The following is a 26,980-nucleotide window of genomic DNA, read 5'->3' on the forward strand; positions in this document are numbered from 1 at the left end:
CCTGCTTCCTGCACTTGTGAAATTCAATGCTTGCTAGGTGTTTGAAGATTTTACCATCCGTGGGCTGGGGCTTGTTGTGTTACTTGTAAAATAAGTATTAGTTTATAAACAGTTTTTTTGGGCTAGTGGTACCCAGGCCCCTTTGCAAGATTTAATCTTGATTATCTCCTTTTATGTTAGAGGAGATGTAGTATTTAGAACACTCTAAGATATGTTTTATGTTCCTGAAGCTATCTTGCTCATGTTTAAGTTACTAATTGTTTAAATGTAAGTTTTCAATAAACGTATTTCTTTAGAGCTGCTTTGTACTGTGTGGTTCTTTTCATTATCCACTGTTGAATGTAATCACCTTCCTTACTCCCTCATTCATCCAACCCTTGCTTCCCTTAAGTTGAACATTTTCCAGTACTCTTACAAGTTTAAACACTGCATTTATTTAAAAAAAGAATTAATTCTTATTGCTTAGACTTTTTATTAGCTAAATGAAGAGGCTCATACAGGTAGGGTACTTGTCGAAGCGGAATACTTTACTTCATCTCGCAGTGCTAATCCCGTGAAGTTGTCCCGTCTAGCTGCATACTCCCCAACATTGGCTAGCCCTGGTACCACGCAGCAGCTCAGAGCACTGCGGTATATGCTCATGTCATGAGCGTCATACCACTCATCGGTCTTTTCATCATAGCACTCAACATTAAAGGTGGTGGTAAAGCCATTAAAGCCACCCACCACAAACAAGAGGTCGTCCACTACCTCGATCCCAAAATTGCTACGAGGGTTAAACATAGTGGGGATCGTGCGCCAAGTATTAGCCACTGGGCTGTAGGCTTCTGCACTCCTCAGTCGATTGGCTCCATCAAAGCCACCTACCTGTGAAGAGCAAAAGAAACAAGGTTGACTGGTATCCACTGCTTCTGTTCACCGAGGAAGCCCTTGTGGGGAGGGACCAGTGACACTATGCCTCTTTTCAAATGCTTGCCAGTAGTAGGCTATTAGAAGAATCTAAGGGTGCCACTTTATCATTGTACAATAAAAACTCACTGCGTATACATGTTCCCCGTAAGCAATTACACCTATTCCACTCCTCCTGCTCCTCATGGGTGCAATGACTGTCCATTGATTGCTCTCGGTGTTGTACACTTCTGCTGTAAACAGGCATTCGTTTCCATTAAACCCACCACATATGTAGACCTGTGTGGAGAGAATTCAGGATTGCTAAATTATACAGGGGAGTAGACAGAAGACAGGTGCAGGTCAGGGAATACTTTTTTTGGGGGGTGGGAGGTTCAAGACAGGGTTTCTTTGTATAGCCTTGGCTGTCCTGGAACTCACTTTGTAGACCAGGCTGGCCTTGAACTCAGAAATCCACCTGCCTCTGCCTACCAAGTGCTGGGATTAAAGGCGTGTGCCACCACCGCCCGGCCAGAGGATCACTTTTTAAAACATTTTATTTATATGTATGTATGTTTTGCCTTTATGCCTATCTATACAACCATATGCATGCCCTGTCCTCAGAGGCCAGGAGGTATAAGTTTCCTTGTGTCTTAGGGTTTTACTGCTGTGAACAGACACCATGTCCAAGACAATTCATATAAAGGACAACATTTAATTGGAGGTGGTTTACAGGTTGAGAGGTTCAATCCATTATCATCAAGGCAGAAAACAGCAGCTTCCAGGCAAGCATGGTGCTGGAGGAGCTGAGAGTTCATCTTGTTCCAAGGGCAAACAGGAGAAGACTGACTCCCATGGAGTTAGGAGGAGGATCTCCTTGCCCTCCCCCACAGTGACACACTTCCTCCAACAAGGCCACACCTCCTCATATGTCATTCCCTAGGCCAAGCATATTCAAACCACCACATTCCACTCCCTGGCCCCCATAGGCTTGTTCAAACATGAGTCTATGGGGCCATGCCTAAACATAGCATAATCCAAAGTCCCCATAGTCTATAGCAGTCTCAACAATGTCCAAATTCTCATCTGAGATTCATCTAATCACTTAAATGTAATCCCCAAAGCAAGCCAGGAAACCAGCTGGACAAACTCCAAACTCTGCATCGCTGTGACTGATGTCAAAGAGGTCTTCAGATCTTCAACTCCTTTCTCATCTTTTTTTACTATAACAAACATCATTCTCTCGGGCTGGTTCCACTCCCTATTAGCAGCTTTCCTCAGCAGGTATCCCACAGCTCTGGCATCTTTAATATCTTGGGATCTCCAAGTCAACTTCAACTTCACAGCTTCATGTTCCGATGTCTGGGATCCAGACATGATTTTCTAAGCTCCTCTAGCGTTCTAGAACCTGGTTGATTCCATTCCACTGCTGCTGCTGTTCTTGGTGATCATCCCAAGGAACTGGCATCTCCAATATACTGGGGTCTTCTGCTACAACTAGGCTTCACGGATAGCCTCTCATAGACTCTCTTCATGGTGCCAAACCTCAACTTTTTTGCATGACCCCTTCAGTCCTGGGCTGTCTTCCCTGGCCTCTCATAGGGCCAAGCCTCAGCTGTTCTCCACGATACCTTCATACCTTCAAAACCTGCACTTGAGTGACTCTTACACATTACCAAGTGCAGCTGCAGCATGAGGTACAACCTGGGCTATCTCTGAAACACAGCTTCTTTGTGATCTCAGAAAACACTTCCCAGATTTCACCTCCGTGATGCTGGTCTCTTCCTAATCACTGTTAATTTCTTAGCTCCAGCTAAGCATCGTCGATTGTCCCAGTGTTTTGGGTTTTTTTTTCTTTTTTTTGACTCTAAAGCCAGACTCACATGGCCTAAGCTGCCTCGTTCTGCTGCTTGCTGGTGCTGGAACATGGCCCCTCTAATTCTATGACCAGCTTTCTGTTTTCTAACTCCCTTACTTCTGAAGCTTGACTGTCCAGGAACTTGCTCAGTAAATTGATCTTGAACTCAGAGATCTGCATGGCTCTGTCTCCTGAATGTTAAGGTTAAAGGTGTATACCACCATGCCTGCATTTAAGCATTTCTTCACCTAGAACTTTCTCTGTCTCAGGCTAGCCTTGAACTCAAAGATTTGCTTGGCTTTGTCTTCTGGGATTAAAGGTGTGTATCACCATGCCTGGGCTTAAGCTTTTCATGGCCACTGTTCCTCAAGATCCAGATCAAAAGCGTGTGTCCTCCATTTTTTGGATTTTAGCTCATTTCAGATTAAAATCTCAAGTGAAAATAGTAACCAAGTAATAGTAACACCTAGACATGACTATCCCTTGTTCAACTGCAAAAGCATCATCAGTAAGCTTACTTGGGTGGAATCTTGCTATGAGGTTACCACTTCCTTAATCTGTTTTATCTCCTTGAATATAGGATTCAGATTCATTTCACTTCCTGGTGCCCCTTTATTACTTGAATTTTTTTTTAACCTCAAGATGTAAAGTTTATTTAGTTCATTTTAAACATTACTCAAAATCTTAGCAGTTCCATGATTTCTGCCACGTGGGTGCTGACAATTAACCCAGATCCTCTGCAAGAACAACAACTGCTCTTAACCACTGAGCCATCTTTTCAGCTTCCCAATATCTTTGGTGGGTAGTTCGTTTTGAGACAGGATTTCTCACTGTCTTGGAACTTGGCAACTAGGCTAGGTTAGTTGATCATAGGACAGTAGCGATCTGCTTGTCTCTGTCTCCCCAACACTGAAATTACAAGTAAATGCCACCCAGCTATTTTTGCATGGGCATGCATGCAGAGGATCTAATTTGGCAAGGCAAACACTTTACCAGCTAAGCCATCTCCCTGCCTACATGATTATTTTTTTTTATTTTTCCTTGTGAGGCAGGGTCTTGTTTTCCCCAGGTTAGCCTCAAACTCACCAGGTAGCTGAAGATGATGACCTTAAATTTCTGGTTCTCCTGCTCCCCTCCCCACGATGACAGCCGTGTACCCCCACACCTAGTGTTACTTGGTGCTAAAAATTGAACCCAGGGCTTCAATTTGCGAGGCAACTGATCTCTACCAGCTGAGCTACATTTCTAGTGCATGGGTCACTCTTTTTCTGTTGTTTTATTTTGAGGCAGGGCTTGCCTCACTGTGTAGCCCTGACTGACCTGGAACTCACTATAGAAACCAGGCTGGCCTCAAACTCACAGAAATTTGCCTACCTCAGCTGGGATTAAGGTGTGTGCCACCACACCCAGCCATGTATTTTGTTTTGTTTTGTTGTTTGGGTTTTGATTATTTTTTGTTGTTGTTTCAAGACAGGGTTTCTCTGTATAGCCCTGGCTGTTCTGGAACTCACTCTGTAGACCAGGCTGGCCTCAAACTCATAGATCTGCCTGCCTCTGCCTCCCGAGTGCTGGGATTAAAGGCGTGCGCCACCACTGCCCAGCTTTTTTTTTTTTTTTTTTTTTAAGAGTCTCACTTTTTAGCCTATCCTATAAGTCCTAGAGTTCCGGAGACCAAGTTTGTCTTAAGCTCTGCAGAAATCCACCTGCCTCTACCTCCTGAGTTCTGGGATTATCATGTGTGCCACCATGCCTCAAACATTTTTTTTCTAATAAGCAAAAGAGCACAGTCAGCCCTGTGTACCTCAGGTTCCACACATCCACATATTAAAACTAGGATTTCGGACTGGCAAGATAGCTCAGAGGGTAAGAGCATTGACTGCTCTTCCGAAGGTCCTGAGTTCAAATCCCAGCAACCACATGGTGGCTCACAACCATCTGTACAGCTACAGTGTCCTCATATACATAAAATAAAGCTTTAAAAAAAAAAACTAGGATTGCAAATATTGGGGGGAGGGCTAAGCAAGATGGCTCAATGGTCAAGAGCTCTTGCCACTGAACTGACATGGTGGGACAGAAAGTTGTCCTCTGACCTCTACCCCTGGACTGCATCACATGTATTCCCCCACACACAAAGAATTAAAGAATTAAAGAAGAAAAGGATGAGGAGGGCTGGAATGCTCAGTGGGTAAGGGAGCTTGATCTACATAGAGGGAGGAAAAAAGTGCCTACTGCAAGCTGCTCTCTGACCTCCACAGAATGCTTTTACCCACAACACACACTAAATAAAAATGTGGGTGAAAAGGAAAAAAGAAGGCCAGGCAGTGGTGGTGCACACCTTTAATCCCAGCACTTGGGAGGCAGAGACAGGCAGATCTCTGTGAATTTGAGGCCAACCTGATCTAGAGGGTGAGTTCCAGGACAGCCAGAGCTACACAGAAAAACCCTGGTGTGTGTGTGTGTGTGTGTGTGTGTGTGTGTGTGTGTGTGTGTATGTGTGTGTATGTGTGTGTGAAAGAGAGAGAAAGAAAGAGAGAGAGAGAAAGATGAAACTAGAGAGTTGGCCCAGTGGTTAAGAGTACATATGGTTCTTGCAGAAGACCAAAGTTTAGGCCGGGCGTGGTGGTGCACGCCTTTAATCCCAGCACTCGGGAGGCAGAGGCAGGCAGATTTCTGAGTTCAAGGCCAGCCTGGTCTACAAAGTGAGTTCCAGGACAGCCAGGGCTACACAGAGAAACCTGTCTCGAAAAACAAAATAAAAAAACCAAACAAAGAAACAAACAAACAAAAAAAAGACGGAAGTTTGGTCTCCAGCACCCACAACTGCCAGTCCACAAGCACTTGTAACCTTGTAACCCCTCTCCGGAGCCGGGCGTGGTGGTGCACGCCTTTAATCCCAGCACTCGGGAGGCAGAGGCAGGCGGATTTCTGAGTTCGAGGCCAGCCTGGTCTACAGAGTGAGTTCCAGGACAGCCAGGGCTATACAGAGAAACCCTGTCTCGAAAAACCAAAAAAAAAAAACCAAACTCCTCTCCGGGAACCTGATGCCTCCGGCCTCTAGGCACCTGCATTCTTCTGCACATATTTAAAACATTCCAAAAAAGATTTTTTTTTTTTTTCGAGACAGGGTTTCTCTGTGTAGCCTTGGCTGTCCTGGAACTCACTCTGTAGACCAGGCTGGCCTCGAACTCAGAAATCCGCCTGCCTCTGCCTCCCGAGTGCTGGGATTAAAGGCGTGCGCCACCACGCCCGGCTCCAAAAAAGATTTTTAAATTTATTTTTATTTTATGTTGATTCGTGTTTTTGCCTGCATATATGTCTGTGTGAGGGCGTCAGATCCTCTGAAACTGGAGTTACAGACAGGTATGAGCTGCCATGTGGGTGCTGGGAACTGAACCTGGGTCCATCTTGAAGAGCAGCCAGTGCTCTTAATCACTGAGCCATCTCTTCAGCCCCTTTAAAACTTTAACAAAAATATTGGTGTGTGTGAGAGACACAGAGACAGACAGACAGACAGACAGAGACCTCAGAAGCCAGGGGAAGATGTTGGATCCCCTGGGCCTGGATTTAAAAGAAGTTGTGAGCTGCCTGCTTCATGTGGGTGCTGGGAACTGAACTTGGGTCCTCTACAAGAGCAACAAGTGTTCTTAACAACTGAGCATCTCTTCAGTACCCTACCCCAGCCCCCCAAAAACAACAAAAACGAAAAACCAATCTTAGAAACTCTTAGGAGAGGGATGTGTTCAGGCTGGGCATAATGGCTCCCACCTGTAGTTATGACAATCAAGAGGCTCTGGCAAGGGGGAATCACTGAAGATTCAAGGCTAGCTTTGGCTACTCCTTGAGACCCTGTCTCAAAGGAAAAAAAAAAAAAAGTCAAAGTGTCACATGCCTTTATTCCCAGCACTTTGGAGGCAGCGACAGGAGGAACTGTGGGAACTTCCGGCCAGTCGGGCGTACACAGAACTGTCTCAAATAAGTAAATGGGGGCTGGAGAGATGGCACTTGTTAGTTTTCTGGTTTTATTGGCGTGTTTTGTGAGACAGGGTGACAATGTGTGTAGCCCTGGCTGTCCTGGAACTATGTGAATGAGGCTGGCTTCAAACTCACAGCGATCCACCTGTCTCTTTACCCCTAGTGCTGGAGATTAAAAGTGTGTGCTACCATGACCAGGCTACACTTGTTACTCTTGCAGAGGACCCGCAGTTTGATTCCCAGCACCCACACGATGGCTCACAACTGCCCATAACACTACCCCCAGGGACCTGATCCCTCTTCTTACCTCCTTGAGCACTAGCCATGCATATGGTGCAAATACATATATTCAGGCAAAACATTCATTCACATAATACAATTTTTATATGTAAGTACACTGTAGCTGTCTTCAGACGCACCAGAAGAGGGCATCAGATCTCATTACCGGTGGTTGTGAGCCACCATGTGGTTGCTGGGATTTGAACTTCGGACCTTTGGAAGAGCAGTCGGGTGCTCTTAACCACTGAGCCATTTCACCAGCCCCTCACATAATACAATTTTTAAAAAATCTAATAAAAATAAAAAACTTTGCTAGTGAGATGGTTCAGTGTGTAATGACACTGGCCACAAAACCTGAATTTGTCCCTGGACCCCACCTAGTAGAGGAGAGTATCTACTCCTGCAAGTTGTCCTCTGACCCCCACATATGCTCAGCATGCCCCCCCATCAAAAAATTTAAATATGTATATGGAAAATGTATAGATATTTCTCATAATTATCAAAAATACAGTATAGCAATTAACAGTGTTTACATAATGTCAGGTATTATAGGTAATCTGAAGGTAATTGACGTATATGAGACATAGTATACAACAGTTTTCTTTGAGAGAGTCTTCCTGCATAGCCCAAGCTGCCCTCAAGCTACAGCAATCTTCCTGTCTTAGCTTCCCAAGGGCTAGGTTTATGGGTGTGTGCCCCCACACCCAACCGTGCATAGGCTATACACAAGCACCCTACCATGTTGTATGAGCCTCGAGCATCTGGATGTGGCTGTGTACAGGGGACCGTCATCTGAAAGACAACTGGGAGTGTTGCCATTTTGTCTTCCAGCCTCATCCGCAAAGGACGAACAGTATCCATCTTCCCCTTCCACCCTGGTTCTTTACCTTCCCATAGAGTGTTGTGGCGCTCGCATCACTCCGCTGCTCATGCATGGGGGCAATGAGTGTCCATTGGTTGGTCTCTGGCTCGTACCGTTCAGCAGTGTTGAGACGCACGTAGCCATCGAACCCTCCCATGGCATAGATGAAATTGCTGAGGACTGTCACGCTGACATAGCAACGTCTAGAGTGCATAGGGGCCACTTGGTGCCAAGTTTTCTTCACAGGGTCAAAACGCTTAACACTATTGAAGTAGTCTACGCTATCAAACCCCCCGATGATATAAACATAGCCTTTCAAGTAGGCTGCCCCGTGGTAGGCTCGAGGACTTTCTTCCTCACAGGTGACATTCACCCATCTGTCTGCTCGAGCATCATATGCCTCAATGGCATTGGTGGGGCTCCCGCCACTCCAGCCACCAATAGCGAATAGGATGGCATAGGGCAGGCGGGGCCTGGTAAGTGGGTTGGTGAAGTCAGAATTGGAGGGTCCGTTCATGTTCAGGTCATACATAGCCTTTAGGGCATTAATGATGACTGGTTTACATTCCTCACTGTCTTTGACATAGTCATTCATCTTAACATTATTCATGAAGTACTCAGCATGCATTAGGGCCAGGCGAACCTAAGAAGAAAATACAGAAATTTATTCAGGTGAGGCAAGGATGTCGGGAAGTCCCATCTCTTTAAGCCCTGCTATATCATCTGCCTTTTGGGTTTCTGGGTGTATTTTGGTTTGTGCTTTTTAAATTGTGTGTGTGTGTGCGCGCGCGCGCGCGCGCGCACACTCGCGTGCGTGTACTGGCAGAGACCAGAGGAGGGCATTGGATCCCCTGAAGCTAGAGTTGTAGGTAGTTGAGGGTCTGAGTGCTGTGAACTGAAGTCACGTGCTCTGAAGGAGCAGGCCGTACTCTTAACCTCTGAGCCATCTTTCCAGCCCCTTAGTTTGCTTTTTAAAATGGAGCAAGGGTAGGGGGGATATCCCAAACACTGTTATCTGTACGTGGGGTATGTTCTTCTAGCTGAGCTGCCTTGTCTGGCTTCAGTGGGAGGGGAAATGCCTAACCTTGCAGAGTCTTAAGTGGGGCCCCACCCCCTTAGAGGAGAAGGGGAGCTGAGATTGGGATTGTGGGAGAGAATGTGTATTCAACTCATAGGTGGTTTTGTTTTGTGGAGGTGGTATACATATCAAGAAATGAGCTAGACAGAAGGCATCTGAGGATAGAATTCCTTCGCCACTGGGTAGAGCTTTTAGACCAAAAGAAGCCATGTGATTGGCCAGAAATTAAAAATAGCTCCATATGTAAAATAACAGTAACTAAAACCAAGTAACTACACTTGTATGCTACCCTTGTGGCTTCCTTCCTTCCTACCTTAGCTTCTAACTTGGAGTGGGGAGCTTATTGAATGGCAACAGGGCGAAAGACCCTTTGAAATTCTGTGGGATGGCCTGCGGCTCTCCCCACGCTAAGGCAATTTTGGCTAAAGGAAGAACTAGCCACACCAAAATCCGCCAACTCGGGAAGAGCAGGAGGCGCCCCTCCCTCGCTAAGCATCAACATAGCCTGGGGATCTGGCATGCACCTAGCACGTTCCACCTGCTCCTGTTTCCTTTCCACAAACTCATACCGCGCACCTCCTTTGAGTTGACTTTCATGTGAAGGGCTAGCAGGGCCAGGGACTAAGGCATATCTGCTCCCAAGGAGTTCACAGTCAGCGGGCATTGGGGATACATATTTATACGGCATTACAATCAGCAGACAAAGAGAGCAAGAGACCTATTTTGTGGCTCTTAGGGACGCTCCCTCTGGGTAGAGGAATCAAACAGGAGCAATTAAGTATTTGCAAAGAGTAACTAAACTTGACCTTAGGAAGTAAAACTGAAATATGTTGCTTCCTATTTTGGGGGTCGTGAGAAATCCACTTTAAAATGGCCTCAAATACTGCATCCTCCTGCTTCACGTTGAGTTCGTCTTTCTCAATGATATCCTTGAGCTCAGTGACAGAGAGCTCCAGAAACTCTGCCGAGACTTTCACCATCTCCTCGAAGTTGTGCAGGATGAACATGTAGGCCTTCTGCCTCAGCTCGGGGCAGTAGTAGTAGTCCGTGAACTTGCAGATGCCGATACAGTTATCCAGACACAGCTCCGACTTGAGGAACTCACAGCAACCCCTAACAATGCCCATGATGTTAAACTGGTCAGCAGCGGCCAGCAGCTTCTCCACGTTGTCAGGGGTGATAGGCACGGTCCGAGTGTACGCATACTCAATAATTAGCTTCATCATGTCGGGGGAAATGCCAGGAATGTTGTAAACCTTCTTCTCAGTGTTGTTCCAGCCACTTGTAAACAAAGCTCTGGGAAGGGGGGGAAGAGGAGAGAAATTAGCACGGAAACATTCTCCTCCTTTTTTTAATGATTTACTTATTTATTATATGTAAGTACACTGTAGCTGTCTTCAGACACACGAGAAGAGGGCATCAGATCTCATTATGGATGGTTGTGAGCCACCATGTGGTTGCTGGGATTTGAACTCAGGACCTTCGGAAGATCAGTCAGTGCTCTTACCCGCTGAGCCATCTCTCCAGCCCCTGTTTTTTTTGTTGTTGTTGGTTTTTTTTTGTTTGTTTTTTTGAGACATGGGTCTCTCACTCTTTGTGGAACTTACTGTTCTGAGTACACTGGCTGGCCAGCCAGCCCCCCAGGATTAACCTGTCTTTTCCATCCTGCACTGGGATTATAAATATGTGCCACCATGCTTGGCTTTTGTGTGGTTTCTGGGGATCTGAACACTCAGGTCTTCCTGCTTGGGCAGCAAGCACTTTACCCACTGAGCCATCTCCCCAGCCCACCTCCCTCTTCTCTTTTACAGTGTTTAGATGGAGAAATTGAGCTCTGGAATGAGAATAAGATCAAGGCCTTGGCAGCTAAGAGCACTTGTTGCACTGGACCCAAGTTCAAATTCCAACACCCACATGGCAGCTCACAGCCATCCATAACTCCAGTTCTATGGACTTCAATGCCTTCTTCTGACTTCTGCAAGCACCAGGCATGTGCATGGGGCCAAACATATTCACAGAGAAGACATTCAAGTACATAAAATTAAACAAACAAACAAACAAACAACCTGGGCCTCAGAGGATAGAGAGAGTATGACCCAGCAATGAGTACTTGCAGAGGACTTGGGTTTGATTCCCAGCACGAATCGCCCTCTTCCAGCCTCCATGAGCGGCAGGCACAAAAGTATGCATGCAGACAAAACATACACACAAAATTAAATCAAAATCTGCCTTGTCCTGTTGCCCACCAAATCTCCCGTGTGTACAGACAACCCAGCACCAGAGTGGCCCTTACAAAGAGTTCATGTCCCCCTTGCATTCAAAAATGTCCCCTGACTTTGATGATAAGAGGGAAATACCATTCAAAAAACCAAAAGGAAAAGAAAAGGCTGGGTGTGGTGACACAAGCCTGTAATCCTAGCACACACAAACACACACACACACACACACACACACACACACACACACACGTAAGCATATATGAGTGAGTGCTCCGATGTAGGAGTGAGTGTTCATGTGGAGGTCAGAGGACAACTTGTGGGAGTTGGTTCTCTCCAGTTAGCTCCCAGGGATTGAACTCAGGTAATCATGCTTAGCAGCAAGTACCTTCACTACTGAGCCACCGTCCATATTTATGTGTAGCCCAGCGTGGTGGCACACACCTTTAGTCCAAGAACTCAGGAGGGAGAAGCTGTTGGATCTCTGTGAGCTCCAGGCCACCCTGGACTACATAGCAAGTTCTAGGACAGCCAGGGCTACATAGAGAAACTCTTTATCAAAAAAACAAGAAGGAAAGGAAGGAGGGAAGGAAGGAGGGAAGGAAGGAGGGAAGGAAGGAAGGAAAGAAAAGGAAGAGGAGGAGGAAGAGGAAGAAGAAGAAGAAGAGGAGGAGGAGGAGAAGCACAGGTGGTGGTGGTACGCCTTAATCCCAGCACTGGGGAGGCAGAGGCAGGCAGAGCTCTATGAGTTTGAGGCCAGCCTGGTCTACAGAGCAAGGACAGCCAGGGCTACACGGAGAAACCCTGTCTCAAAACAAAACAAACAAACCAAACCAAAACAAAACAACAACAACAACAAAAAAACAAAAAAGAAAAAAGACTAAGCTTTATGAGAACAGAAATGTTCACTTCTTCGTTTCCTTCTAACACCCAGCATCCCCCAGTAAGAAAACAAGCAATAAATGGCCACAACGATGTGTTAGGCGGGCCCCTGTAAATAGGTACATTTCTGGGTACTGACTAAAACAGAGTATTTTGTTTTTTTCTAAGAGGCTTAAAGACCAGTGGGGCTTAGGTATCAACTCCTTCTTTAGGACCCATGCTTGCCAAGCTACAGCCTCTGCCAAATGCAGCCCGAAGCCAGTCCACCCTTTGCTTTGTACCGCCCCCAGGGAACAAGATTTTTCTTTACATTTTGGAATTATGGAGGGGGCAGAGTATTCAAAGAACATTTTGTGACATGTTAAAACTGTATTCAAATTTCAGTGTCCATAAATAATTTGTATTAATCCTGTCTTCTGGGCCCATTCTTTTCTTTTTCTCTTTTCCTCTTTCTTTCTTTCTTTCTTTCTTTCTTTCTTTCTTTCTTTCTTTCTTTCTTTCTTTCTTTCTTTCTTTCTAGGCAGGGTCTCACCTATGTAGCCCTGGAACTCCCCATGTAGACCAGGCTGGCCTAGAACTCACAGAGATCTGCCAGCCTCTGCCTCCCAAGTACCGGGATTAGAGATGGACAGAAACATCCTGGCCTTGTCTGGCAGTTCTTGACAGAAGGCAGAGTTGAACTGTTGCCAGAGTACATGGCCTGCTGAGCTTAAGCTATTTAACATCTTGGAGCTGTAGACATGGGTCTCTTTTCAACAGAACATGAGGTTCCATGCCAAACACCTACATGGTAGCTGACAACAGTCTGCAATGCCTGTCCCAAGGGGACCCAATGTCCCCTTATGGCCTCTTCAGGCGCATCATGTATGTGGCCCAGACAGACATACATGCAGGCAAAATATCCATAAATAAAATAAATGAATAAATACAAACTTAAAAAAAATATTTACTATCTTCTTGTTGTTGTTTTGGTTCTGTTTTTGTTTGTTTGTTTTAGAAATAGATTCTCACTCTGTAGCCCAGGCTGCCCTTGAACTACTGATCCTCCTGCCTCAGCCTCTCCAGTTGCTGGGATTACAGGCATGAGCCACTATGTCTGGATTATAAACTGGTCCTTTTGGAGCCTTATCTAGAGTGTAGGATCAGGTCTGTCCAACTTTTTTTTAATGCTGCAATGGCATGCTGTCAACCTACAAAGCTTAGATTTGAGAACAGCTCAAACCAGTTATAAACAAACACAGAGTCTCAGTGATGGAGACACGGCTCAGCTTGGGTCCCCCGGTGTACCTAAAGTAGGAGCTGCAGCTACAGAGGATGTTCTTGTGGGCATTGAACTCGAAGCCATTGACTTTGATGACCACGTCGCAGAGCTTGCCCTCAAGCCGGAGCTCGTTGAAGATCTCACAGGTCATTGCGCTCATCTTTCTCTCCATGTGAGGCTGGTGGAACCGGGTGGAGGCCGCGGTGCTCTCCATCTCCATGGCTCCTTGGGACCAGGGGAGAGAGGCTGCTCTCCTGGGGTGTTGGGGAGGGTTATGGGGGGCCCCTTTAGCCAGCTGTCGCTCCTTTTCCCTACTACATCTTTCATATAGGGACCATCAGGCAGCCCAAGTTCCAGAATCCTGGGCAGTGAGATCACTCAGGATTGTGCTCTCAGGTTCTGGAACCCCCTTCTTGCCCCTTCTTTTCCTCCCCCTCCCCCCAGAACATACAGGTAGACCACCCCACATCTCTTTCCTCGACCTCAGACCTAGGGCAGAACTGTGACCACCAACACAATTGAGCCTTTACTGAGTCCGCTGCTTGTGGCATCTTCAGGTTGGGTCCCCACCTCCCTGCAGCATCCTTCCAAAGCTCTCTGTGGGCTCCCCATGGGTGCAGAGGCAGAAGCAGAGCTGATCAAATGTCATGCTGGCCAGAATCTTCCAGCCCTTGAGATGCCTTGCTGGCTTACTTTGCTTGTGGCCTAGTGATGATGAAGAGCCCAGTTAGGGAAGTGTCTCCTGGGTACATCCCCTGTCCAAAATGCACTTGGATACCTAGTGGGTTGTTCTTTGCAATGCAGGGGATGAAATCCAGGGCCTCATACCTGCAGGCAAGAACTCTCTCACTAAGCAGTGACCCCCAACCCCAGTAAGGACTGCACTTATGTTCCAGAAAGAGTGAGTGACAGGCGCCCGTACACACCAAAGCCTCATGACAGCCAGCCCACATACAGGACCCCAGAGTCTTGGTACTCCCCTCCCCCTCGCCCCCCAACGTTCCTCCACCCCCACACACAGTAGAACATCCCTCCCCCCCCCCCCACACACACACCCGCACTCCCCCCTCTTGCTTCTCCTGCCAGTATCCGAAGCCAGCCTGGAAACGGCCTGCAGCTCCTAGACCGACGCGACTAGTGCGAGGCGACGCCTGCGCAGTGTGGCTGTAAGGCGGGCGCTGCCTTCGGGGCCGCCCACCAAGCCGGCGGCGTGATGGCGGAGGAGGTGAGGCCACGGGCGGGGACGGTCCCGCGTGGCGGGATCGCGGGTGCGGAGAGACTCAGCTGTCCTGATGCCCATCGCGGCTCTCGGGTCAGCGGGTCTCTTGGGTCTCACGACAGGTAAGCAGCCTGATGAAGGCCACGGTCCTGATGCGGCAGCCCGGACGGGTGCAGGAAATTGTGGGCGCCCTTCGCAGGGGCGGAGGAGACCGCCTTCAGGTACCGTGGCTTGGGGTACGGCGGGAGGGTGCCTGCCCTGCAGCCTTCCCGCCAACTGTGGTTCGCGCTCTGCGAGCCTGCGCCCTAGGGTGGTCATGGACAAACAGATTGGTTCACCTCGGGAAAGAGCTTACCTCCCCCAATAGCCAACTTTCATAGTAGTCAGATGTGACCCTTTTCCTGCCGCTTGGTTTTAGAAAGCAAGTGGGTGGAGGCCCCCCTCCCTCATAGGGAGATCCACAAAGGTCAGAAGGCACCTTAAGAAAGAACCAGTGTATAAAGAAGCCACAGAAAGTCGCCCCCACATTCGGGAGACTTTGTTTTCTTCAGGGTTAACTCAGGATGTCACTTTTTTCATTCTTTCTTCTGTCTCTTCCTAACCTTGCAAAGGCTTTGCTGCAGCCTGGTTAGACTTCCTCCACTACCCCAGGCTGAGGCAAGGACCAGGATAGACCAGTACCTAGTCAACCTAGTCAACCTTGTCAACCACCACCATCTCCCCTTTGTCTCTCAGGTGATTTCCGATTTTGACATGACCCTGAGCAGATTTGCTTATAATGGACAGCGATGCCCCTCTTCCCACAGTAAGTCACATTTCAGCTTTCCTTGTAGGGCTCCAGATGACAACTGCTATGGAGCAAATAAAGGGAGTCTTGTGTGTGTGTGTGTTTTCTTTTTTCAGATATTCTGGATAACAGCAAAATTATCAGTGAGGATTGTCGCAAAGAGGTGGGTCATTCCCTTCTTTGCTCAGACATGGCTGTGGTATGCTTCTGGGGTTGAACCACAGCCTCCAGGACTGAAATCTTAAGAAACTCCGTTCCTTAAACACAGTGTGGGGAGACCTGTAATCCCAGAGGCTGAGACAGGAGGATCCCAAGTTCAGAGGCTGCCTGGATTCCAGAAAGAGTTCAAGGTCACTTAGGCAACGTCGTTAGAACACAGAATAAAACGTTGGAAAAGGAAGCTGTATGGGTGTTGGTGGCGCACACCTTTGATCCCAGCACTCAGAAGGCAGAGGCAGCAGATCTCTGTGAGTTCGAGGCCAGCCTGCTCTACATACTAAGTCTCAGCCAGACAAGGATAGATAGGAAGACCTTATCTCAAAAACAGAGGGAGTCTGGGTTCGAGGAAGCTTATCGACCATTCGTGACACTCTGGATTTGCTCCTTAGTTTCACTTGGTTTTGTTCTTCCATCATTCTTTTTTAAAAGTTGTTATAGTAAAGGAGATATGGTTTTCTTATTGGGTTTATTTTTATTATTTTAAAGTGTATGTGTGTGAGTGGGGTACATAGACATACAGATACCCTTGGAGGTCACAGGAGTTTGGAGTGGTGAATTGCCTGATGTAGGAACTGAGAACTGAACTCCAGCCCTGTGCAAGAGCAGTCAGTGCTCTTAACTGCGGAGCCATCTCTCCAGCCCCTGGATCTAGCCTTAATCCATGAGGACAGCTTTTCCTTATTGGCTGAGACACAGTGATGGATAGTTTGTGTGTGAGCACTATGCTTACTGCTATCTATGGGGTTTGCACGAGACTTGGATGCCAGATCTTACTGAACAACCCTCTGCTCCCAAAGGTAGAGAGAACTACCATATTACTGTCTTCGTCTAACATGTAAGAAAACAGGTGCTTAAAGAGGGTGAACCATTTGCCCCAGGGTCATTTGATGGAGTTGCAGGTGTTGGTTTTATAGAGACTTTGTCCCAAGCTCTTTGCCCCATTTAATGCCATGTTCTTGATGATGTCACTTTCTGATAAGGGAGCAGATTCAGAGAATCTTCCGGAATGGATGTGAATCCATTGCCGTAGGGTGTGTACAACACTGAGAAGCCAACTCTAGAAGCTTGGCTTTTGTTTACTCGGTCCCAGGCTTGTACCCTGAGTGGCTTTTCTTAGAGCAGAGCCAGGCTAGGCTCTTACATGTGGCTGAGCTCATTCTTGTAGATAATCAGTGACTTGGTTTCTGTTAGTCACTAAGGTTGCGTACTAATGTGTATTGGTCACTTGCATTGGTTGATGCTTCCTGTGGGTTTTGTTTTGTTGAGATTCTCATGAAGCCTAATCTGGCCTGGAGCTTGCTATGAAGCTGAGGCTGGCTTTGAACTCCTCTTCCTCCTGATTTTAGTTCCTGAATGCTTGCATCAGACATATGCACCACCGTGTCTAGCTTAGAGTTTTGTTTCTATGGTATTAAGGATTTAACCCAAGGCCTTCCAATACTTTGTTTTGTTTTTCTTTTTTTTTTTTTTAAAGATTTATTTATTTATTACATGTAAGTACAATGTAGCTGTCTTCAGACACTCCAGAAGAGGGAGTCAGATCTCATTACGGATGGTTGTGAGCCACCATGTGGTTGCTGGGATTTGAACTCTGGACCTTCGGAAGAGCAGTCGGGCGCTCTTCCCCACTGAGCCATCTCATCAGCCCTGTTTTGTTTTTCAAGACAGGGTTTCTCTGTGTAGCCCTAGCTGTTTTGGAACTCACTCTATAGACCAGGCTGGCCTTGAACTCACAGATCCACCTACTGGGATTAAAGGAATATGGTACCACCTCCTGGCCCTTCCAAGACTGTTAACCTGATTGCTTGTTGTGAAGATGGCCAGGAACAAGAAGCTCCACTCTACCAAATGAGCTATACCCCTGACCAACACTGAGGCTCTTAAGACATTCCAAGAATACTCTGCTTAATACCATGTAATCCCTGCATTTAATTCTCTTTTCGGACAGATGGACAGCCACTCCATATGAGCTCCTAATAGTCCCAAGACTACATAAGTCCTTTAAAATTCTTTACTCTGTCAGTTCTTATTTTTTTTCCCAAGGAGCCTTACCAATTGTTTCTGCATGACTTATGATCCATGAAGTAGCTGTCCCAGAGGGTCAAAAGTCCTGGTTTCCTAGAAAGAAATCTTAGCTAAAGGAGGCACATGCAGATGCTCTGAAATTTTCCTAATGGTGACATGGATGGAATTGTCACCAGTGTGCTGGGTTTCTAACACCAATCTGCAAGGTCTGTTTTATGACTCTTTGTCACGTGCTGGCAGTCCAAGCCTAGCTGCATGCATTTTAGGCAAATGTCCCACCACTAAGCAGGTCCTCAGCCATAATTGCATGATCTCCTTTCTCACTGATATCTGTGGAGCACTTCTATAAATATTTCTCTTTTTCTTTTCTTTTTCTTTTAATATGCATGGATGTTTTACCAGCATGTATGTCTGTGCACAGAATGCCATCAGCAGCCAGAAGAGGGCACTGGACCCCCCTGGAACTGGAGTTACAGAGGGTTGGTCCCCACCCTGTGGATGCTGGGAACTGAACCCGGGCACTCTGGAGCAGCCAGTGCCCCTAACCACTGAGCCATCTCTTCAGCCTTAAGTAGTTTTCTTTTTTAAATTTTAATTCTTTCTATTTTCAAGATAAGGTCCACTGTATAGACAAAGATAGCCCTAAATCTCAGAGATCTGCCTGCCTCTGCCTCCCATGAGAGGGATTAAAGGCATGCGCCACCACTATGCCTGGTGGTTTATGTACATAAGTGCTTTAGCTACATATATGTATGTGTGTGTGTATGTGTATATGTATATTCGTACACGCATGCGTGCATGCATGTGTGCCGGGTACCCATAAAGTCAGAAAAAGACATATCCCTTGGAACTGGAGTTCCAGATAGTTGTGAGCCACTTTGTCAGTTTTGGGAACTAAACTCCAGTCTCCTTCAAGAGCAGCAAGGGCTCTTAACCTCTAAGCCATCTCTCCAGCCCATGTGTCTGAGAACAGTTCTCACGTAGCCCTGTCTAACCTCAAATTTACTATGTAGCTAAAGATAAGTTTGAGCTTCTAATCCTCCTGCCTCCATCTCTCAAGGGCTAGGACTATCGTTATGTGTCATCTCACCCTACATATGTTTATGTGTTCCCGGGAAAGAAACCCGGGCACACATGCATGCTAGGCAGGCAGCCAGCCAGGCGAGCAGCATCCCCAGCCCTTCCCTGACGCTTTCACTCCCGTGTCTGACTCACCGGTTAGTGTTTATTACGTGTACGAGTGTTTTGCCTACATGTGTGTCTGGATACCACATTGAAATCAGAAGGAGGTGCCAGATCCTCTACAACTGGTGTTACAGACAGTTGTGAGCCACTGTGTGTCTGTGCCAGGAATCGAACTCATGTCCTCTGCAAGAGCAGCAAAACCTTCTTAATTACTGAGCTAATTCTTCAGCGCCTGCTGATTTTTGTCATCGTGAAGATTGCTCTTTAGGTGGGCTCTCCACCAACGAGCTACATCCCTACATCCACTCATGTCTTTTTCTTTTATCCCCCCCCCCTCTGTGTATATGTATATATTTTGACTTTGAGACAGAGTTTTACATATGTGGCCTTGGCTACACATCTACCATCTTCCTGTCTCCTCCTTCCAAATGCTGGGATTCCAGACATGGACCACCAAGTCTAACTCATGTTGAGGGCCCTTAGGCCTCCTCCTTAGGGTGGGTGCCGAGGATCAGTAAACTCCGAGAGTGCAGGCACACCGCACATTATCTATAACAGGCAAATGCGAACAGTCGGAAAAGCATGAAGAGAAGGTTGAGTTTCACAAATGGTGTGCTCCCCCCACCCCCGACATGAAAGCTTGAAGAAAAGCCTCTCACACAAAGCTCCGTCTTTGACGGGGTCTTCACCTCAAGCGGGACCAATTTGATGTGCACTAATGACCTTTCCCCTGTTGGTTGTCCCAGCTCACCGAGCTCTTTCACCACTATTATCCCATTGAGATCGACCCACACCGGACCATCAAAGAGAAGCTGCCTCACATGGTGCAGTGGTAAGTGGCACCGGGATGAAGGATGGAGAGGGCCAGGCAGCCTGTGTCCTTCCAGAGCTTCAGGCTTACACGCTTCCTTCCTGAGGGCTGTGCCTCTGACCCGGCTCTAAGGAGGAACCTCCAACTACACCCAGGTTCCCTGCTGCTGCGACAGTGGAAAGGCTCAGGGACTTCTTAGAAATGCCTTGGCCTGGGAGATAAGCAGCAGGTGACCTTGTCTTGGTGTGTTTTGTTCTTGTGTCATGGATACACAGTCTGGACAATGCATAATGAACAGAGCTTTCGAGAGGCTGGGAAGTCCCAGCTGAGGGGACTTCTGCCAATGGCTGTGTTGCTGTCACTCTGTAGCAGGAGGGCAGAGAGGGGTGGGGTGGGGTGGGGGGAGAGGCTGAACTTGCTTTGATAGCCTAATGACATCATTCATTCTTGAAGGCAAACCCCCTTGACCCGAACACCCCTGTGTTGGGGACTGGGGTCGTTAACTTTTCTCTTGCTGTGGGCTAAGATCCCATGACAAAGGCAACTTATAGGAGAAAGTTTATTTGGGGTTTATAGGTCAGAGGGTGAGTCCAGGGAACCATCACGGCAGGGAACATGGCAGCAGAAAGGCAGGCATGGCTTTTGAAACTTCCAAGTCCATCCCCCACCCCCACCCTACCCCTTTGCCCAGTGACACACCTCCTCCAACAAGGTCTGGAACCAAGCATTTACATACATGAGCCTTGGGAGGTTATTCTCATTCAGACCACCACACCGCACAATTTTACAACTTGGGGACACAACCAGATTGCAAGATTCTGATAGAGACAAGCCCTGCTAAGCTTGGCCATGGTGGCCCATGTACCTCACCTCAGCCCGGGAGGTTAGGACAGGAGGAACAAGGTTGTTCTTAGCTACATAGGAAGTTGTGGGCTAGCCTGTGCTGCCTAGGACTCTGTTAAAAAAACGAAACCTAGGCAGGTGGTGGCAATGCATGCCTTTAATCCCAGTACTTGGGAGGCAGAGGCTGGCAAATCTCTGTGAGTTCAAGGCCAGCTTGGTCTACAGAGTGAGTTCCAAGACAGAGAAGGCTACACAGAGAAACCCTGTCTCGAAAAAGAAAACAAAAACAAAAACAAAAAAACCCACCAAAACCTAGCATGCCTGGACAGAGCCCTGTAGGGAGGGAATTAAGAAACGTTCTGATCTCCCCAGTCCATTACATAGTCCTTGGCTCCCTCTCCCCTCAGTTCCTCACCTCTCTTCTAAGGATGGCTGTAAGTTCTTCAGGAGATGGCTCTGTGGAACAGAATGTGCGCCCTCCATCAGAGGGGACAAAGGACAGGGCACTGGGCTTGCTAGGGTGACTGGAATGACGCGGGGTTGTGGGTTATTTGTAGGTGGAGCAAAGCCCACAGTCTCCTGTGCCAGCAGAGGATCCAGAAAGTCCAGATTGCTCAGGTGGTTGGAGAGTCCACTGCGATGCTCAGGTGAGCTCCTTACTGTGGAAATGTTTCCACCCAACCAGGCCAAGCAGCTCTGTGGGCCGGGGTGTGGCTCCCTGGCTGAGTACTGGCCCAGCATGCTGGAGACCTGTGGATTCCGTCCTTGGCATTGAAATACAAAAATAAAGATGAAAGCCAGTCTAAGACTGTTTGACCCAGGCGGAGGAGGCAGGGGCTCGAGTAGAGTCAGTGGTTGGGAGAAGAAGAGGAAAATTGGCCCCAGAAGCCATTTGCCTCAGGGGATGGTGTGCCAGGTGGCCAGAGCTCCATCTCCTACCGTCCAACTCCTTTGAAATAATGGGTTCAAAATGGACAACAACAGAAACCTCTGGTTGACAGGATTTTTTTTTTTTTATTTCAATTTCGTTTTTCAAGGCAGGGTTTCTCTGTGTAGTTTTGGTTGTCCTGGAACTCTGTGTAACCAGGCTGGCCCTCAGACTTAGAAATCTGTATGACTTTGTGTTCTCTAGTGCTGGGACTAAAGGCGTGAGCCACCACACTGGGTACTAACACTCTTTAAAAAAGAAAAAAAAGAAAAAGAAAAAAAGAAAAAAGAATATTTAATGTGTGTGTTACAATTAAATATATATGTATATTGAGATATGTCCACACACACATATATATATATATATATATATATATATATATATATATATTTTTTTTTTTTTTTTTTTTTTTTTTTTTTTTTGGTTTTTCTAGACAGGGTTTCTCTGTGTAGCCCTGGCTGTCCTGGAACTCACTTTGTAGACCAGGCTGGCCTCGAACTCAGAAATCCACCTGCCTCTGCCTCCCGAGTGCTGGGATTAAAGGTGTGCGCCACCACGCCCGGCATATTCTTTTGTGTGTGTGTGTGTGTGTGTGTGTGTGTGTGTGTGTGTATGTACAGAGGTACAGAGAGAAACGAAAAGAAGAATTTAAAACGTCTTGCCTGAAGTGTTAAGGTGGCGGCCCAGTTGATTAAAGGACTTGTTTCATCAAGCATGCAGACCTGAGTCCCATCGTTCCATCTCTACACCCATCTAAAGAGCTGGGTGTGGTAGGATGAGTTTGTTACCCTAGCACTGAGGAAATGCAGATAGGCAAATCCTGGGGCCAACCGACTGACCGACTGACTGGCCAGCCAGCCTAGCCTAACCACTGAGCCCCCATCCCAGTAAGAGACCCTGTCTGTCAACAAGGTAAGAGTCAGGGAGATGGCTCAGCCTGATTCCTGCCATCCCCAGAACCCATGTAAAGTGGAAAGAGGGGACTGACTCCTGGCAGTTGTTCTTGACCTCTGCAAGTGTGCCACGGTACCCCTGTACCTATAAACATACGTTTTCAAAACTAGAAAGTACGATGAATTCCAAATAGTGGTGGTGCACACCTTTAGTCCCAGCACTCAGGAGGCCGAGGCAGCTGGATTTCTGAGTTCAAGACCAGCCTGGTCTACAGAGTGAGTTCCAGGACAGCCAGGGCTACACAGAGAAACCCTGTCTTGAAAAAACAAAAAAGATGAATGGCTCCTGAGGAAAGACACTCAAGGTTGACCTCAGACCTCTACAGTTGGGTCACAGGTAGACACCCCCCCACACACACACACCCCACACCCACAGACACAAGCAAGCATGAATACATGTTTGCGTGCACATGTGCTCTACACACACACACACACACACACACACACACACACACAAATAAAAATACCTAGCCCAAGTAGAAAATAAAGACCAGGAGCCAGGGCTGTGGCATTCTCAACCGTTTGGTTTCTTTGCAGGGAGGGCTATAAGACGTTCTTCGACACACTCTACCAGAACAACATCCCCCTTTTCATCTTCTCGGCGGGCATTGGTGACATCCTGGAAGAAATTATCCGGCAGATGAAAGTGTTCCACCCCAACATCCACATTGTGTCCAACTACATGGACTTCAGTGAGGATGTGAGCCATGTGTCGGCTGGGCTGCTGAGGAGGGGTGGGCTGCCTGTAGCCTTGGTGCCTTCCGCTTGCCCAGGTGGCCTCTTTGCCCTCTGCTGGGCATTTTTATTCTCTTCATCTTTCTTTCTTTCTTTGAGACAAGAGTCTTGCTAAATTACCCAGGTTGGCCTGGAGGTCCTAAACTTAGTCAGCCCTCTGCCTCTGCCTCCTGAGTGGCTGGGACTGTCGGTGTGAATCACAGCACTTGGCTTCATAGGTTACGAACTTTCCTTCCTTCCTTCCTTCCTTCCTTCCTTCCTTCCTTCCTTCCTTCCTTCCTTCCTTCCTTCCTTCCTCCCTCCCTCCCTCCCTCTCTCTCTCTCTCTCTCTCTCTCTCTTTCTTTCTTTCTTTCTTTTGAAATAGAGTTTTTTTATATAGCCCTAGCTATTCTAGAACTTACTATGTAAGCCAGGCTGGTCTCAAATTCACAGAGAAACACACCTGTGCACCCCTCCTTGACCATCCTAGCCCCCTGCCCAGAGCTAGAACTGAAGCATTCACCACCACACCCGGCCTGTGTGCTACTTTAAATGGACCAAGGGACCTCCTGGGCTACAGGAGACTCTGTCTCAAACAAACAAAAAATCAGTGGTAAATTTTGTCCCTCTGGCCTACAGCTGAGGGCTTAGCGCATGTGACCCAGAGAAAACCCTGGCCTCCTAGGCAGGAGCTCTTATCTCTGAGTGCTTCCTGCATCTGACAGAGCAGCATTCTGGCTTCCACCAGACCAGAGGATCAGTAACACCTGGTGACCATTATTTAAAGCAGGAGTTACAAAGTTCTGTAAAAGGCCAGCACAAGCCCTGCGTTCCCAACTGCTTAGGAGACTTGTGGCAGGAACATTGAAAGCTCATCTTGACTTCTTGGGCCACAGAACAAATTTCACGGTGATCCTAGAAAGGCTGAATAGAAAAAAGATGTGTCTCAATGAAGACCAGAGCCAGGCATGGTGGCACACTCCTTTAATCCCAACACTTGGGAACAGAGGCAGGGGGATCTCTATGAGTCTGAGGGAGGCCAGCCTGATCTACATGGTGAGTCAGAGCTATGTGAAGTGAGACCCTGTCTCAAAAAATGAAAGAAGGAAAGAAAGGAAGAAAGATCGGCATGATGACATATGCCTTTAGTCCTTGCACTCAGGAAACAGAGGCAGTTGGACCTCTGAGTTCAAAGTCAGCTAAGGCTTTGTAGAGAGACCCTGTCTCAAACGAAAAAGGGGTGTAGCTCAGCAGTACAGGGCTTGCGGGAGGCGTAGGCTAAATCTCGGTCCTTAGTACAAGGCCAGCTATGATACTTGGGCTTGGGGGGGGGGCACTCTGTTGCACCCACCTCCTCCCAACTTTGCCGTCACCACCCCGAATGCAGCGGAACACAAGCAAATGAGTCTAGCCGGGTTCCATGGAAACGTAAAAACAGACCAAAGGCAACCCTAGTTCTCTAGCCTCTGGTTTAAGCTACAATGAAGCTTTGCCGTTGTCTCTGGCTCTGGGAACTGTCTCTTCTCCCATGACAGACAATGGAAGGTGTGCTCCGTGGGTCCCCCTAGCCCTCTTGTCTTTCTCTTGTGATGGTTCAGGGTTTCCTGAAAGGATTCAAGGGGCAGCTCATCCACACCTACAACAAGAACAGCTCCGTGTGTGGGAACTCCAGCTACTTCCAGCAACTTCAGAACAAGACCAACATCATCCTGCTGGGAGACTCCATCGGGGACCTCACCATGGCTGACGGGGTCCCCGGGGTGCAGAACATTCTCAAGATCGGCTTCCTGAATGACAAGGTAGGCAGCCGCCGGCCCCTCCCCTCTGGCTCCCGCAGGCAGCCGCTGGCCCCTCCCCTCTGGCTCCCGCAGGCAGCCGCTGGCCCCTCCCCTCTGGCTCCTGCGTGCATTCCTTTTCTCAAGCGAATACCTTTCATGGGCTAGATATTGGGGCCAGAGATATTGGGGCACATGAGTCATGGTCTCCATCTTGTGCGTACGCGATATTCCCCCTCCCCTCTCTGGGAGAGAGGATGTTGATGGTGAAACAGGAATTCATGTATATCAAGCTAGTCTTAAACTGTGTGGCTGAGGTTGATCTTGAACTTCCAACTATCTTGCTTCAACTTCCCAAACGGCTGAGACTATGTGAATATGCAGTCATACCTCAATTTATCTTCGCTCTTTTGGTGGACTACCCCCCACCCTGACAGTGTCTGTGTGAGTATACACACACACACACACACACACACACACACACACACACACATTTTCGCTTTGCTGGAGAAGGAATTCGGAACTGGGAGAAGCCAGGTAAGTGCTCTGTCATTCATTTATTTTTTTTTTAAAGATTTATTTATTTATTATATGTAAGTACACTGTAGCTGTCTTCAGACACTCCAGAAGAGGGAGTCAGATCTCATTACGGATGGTTGTGAGCCACCATGTGGTTGCTGGGATTTGAACTCTGGACCTTTGGAAGAGCAGTCGGGTGCTCTTACCCACTGAGCCATCTCACCAGCCCTCTGTCATTCATTTAAATCCCAAAGCCTCAGCACACTGCTGTGCGTTTCTTACCATGGCCTGGCCCAGGGCTTGATAGAAAAGTGTCACTCCAGACCATCATCCTAGCACACACACACACACACACACACACACACACACACACACGTGTGACTGTGTACTCACCATCTGTCAGGCCCCATTCTAGTCCTACAAATGCTGCCAACCCATCTACCTCTCACTTCAACGCTTTGTGTTCAATTCCTTGGGTTTTCTTGGGAGCAGGGGATCAGTTTTGTTTTGTTTTGTTTTTCCAAGACAGGGTTTCTCTGTGTAGCCTTGGCTGTCCTGGAACTTATTCTGTAGGCTAGGCTGGCCTCAAACTCCCAGAGATCTTTCTACCTCTGTCTGCCTCCTGAGTGCTGAGGTTGAAGACATACACAGCTTTGTTGCACACCTGACTCCTTTCTTGAAAGCTTGGCTGAGGGAGGAGATGCCAGGGTTGAGAGCGTAGTTTTATAAAAGGAAACAAAAGAAGCAGAGCTGGCAGGGGGGGACAGAGTCCAGGCCAGGAGGGATCAGAAGAGGTGTCCTTCCGGGTAGACCCGGACAGCAGAGGCTGGAGCCCATTGCATGCCAGAGCCATAGGAAGCTGCCATGTGACACTGTCTGTCAGACACTGGCCAAGTGTTCTTTGTGGCCGCTCAGGCCCCTTGTTTGCCAGGCTGGTCCCTGTAAGCTCCTCAGATTTTCACAAGAGAGCTGGGGAGCGGTGCTTGCTTGCTTCTATCCCAGGTCCAGAGTATGGAGTGCCAAAAGGGACATTTTAGGGACGGCACATCTGCTTCCCTGGCAGGTGGAGGAGCGGCGGGAGCGGTACATGGACTCCTACGACATTGTGTTGGAGAAGGATGAGACGCTGGACGTGGTCAATGGGTTGCTGCAGCACATCCTGCGCCAGGGGGACTGCGTGGAGCTCCAGGGCTCCTAAGGCTCAGGCCAGGCCCTGCCTCAGCCATGAGGAGGAGACCCTGCCCACAAAGCTATCCCTTGTCAGCACAGAGAGAAGTTCAGAGCTGTTAGGCCCTTCCACACCCCCTGACTCCTTCCCCATGCCTCTGCCTCCCTCCTGCCCGCAAGAGGCTCGAGGGAGGCCTCGCCTGTGGGAAGGCAGCCAGTGCGCTTCCAAGTAAACCATGGACCACAGCCTTCTAACCGCAGTGTGAGCCTTCTACAGATCATCTGGTCCAAAAGTTCTCTCTAAGAACGTTTTCAGAGCTGGGAACACAGATGGCTCAATGGTGAAGCCACTGCCTAGCATATGGAGGGCCCTGGGTTCCTTCCCCAGCACTGTATGGGGGTGGGGGTGGGGGCAGAGAAAAAGAAAAGCTGTATGTCCAAGAAATATAATATAATGTGTGAATCAGATGAAAATTAAAATACAAGCTGGGCAGTGGATGCTCGCGTCTTTAATCCCAGCACTTGGGAGGCAGAGGCA

At 47.9% G+C, this 26,980-nt stretch overlaps 2 protein-coding genes across 3 annotated transcripts; one reads left to right on the top strand and one right to left on the bottom strand.

Moving 5' to 3' along the window:
* Positions 1-442: 442 nt before the first annotated feature.
* On the bottom strand, positions 443-13,647 carry Klhl10 (kelch like family member 10). The gene is made up of 5 exons (XM_021176704.3): positions 13,323-13,647; positions 9,744-10,233; positions 7,885-8,502; positions 1,039-1,188; positions 443-867 (listed from the first exon to the last, which is right to left on the bottom strand). The coding sequence occupies exons 1-5, from the start codon at positions 13,514-13,516 to the stop codon at positions 493-495; spliced, it is 1,827 nt and encodes a 608-aa protein (XP_021032363.1). The 5' UTR covers positions 13,517-13,647; the 3' UTR covers positions 443-492.
* A 128-nt stretch (positions 13,648-13,775) lies between these two features.
* On the top strand, positions 13,776-26,937 carry Nt5c3b (5'-nucleotidase, cytosolic IIIB). Of its 2 annotated transcripts, XM_021176975.2 has the most exons (10): positions 13,776-13,853; positions 14,383-14,521; positions 14,638-14,736; positions 15,251-15,320; positions 15,419-15,465; positions 19,478-19,563; positions 20,943-21,032; positions 22,804-22,966; positions 24,580-24,780; positions 26,339-26,937. In XM_021176975.2, exons 2-10 carry the CDS (start codon positions 14,510-14,512, stop codon positions 26,471-26,473), a joined length of 903 nt encoding a protein of 300 aa, XP_021032634.1. In that variant the 5' UTR covers positions 13,776-13,853; positions 14,383-14,509; the 3' UTR covers positions 26,474-26,937. The 2 variants fall into 2 exon arrangements, with proteins under 2 accessions (XP_021032634.1, XP_021032637.1); XM_021176978.3 differs by lacking the exons at positions 13,776-13,853; positions 14,383-14,521; positions 14,638-14,736 and adding an exon at positions 14,567-14,637.
* The last annotated feature ends 43 nt before the right edge of the window (positions 26,938-26,980 follow it).

The sequence above is a fragment of the Mus caroli genome, unplaced genomic scaffold, assembly GCF_978045245.1.
Source record: "Mus caroli unplaced genomic scaffold, Mus_caroli_1 scaffold_13, whole genome shotgun sequence".
Classification (NCBI taxonomy): Eukaryota; Metazoa; Chordata; class Mammalia; order Rodentia; family Muridae; genus Mus; species Mus caroli.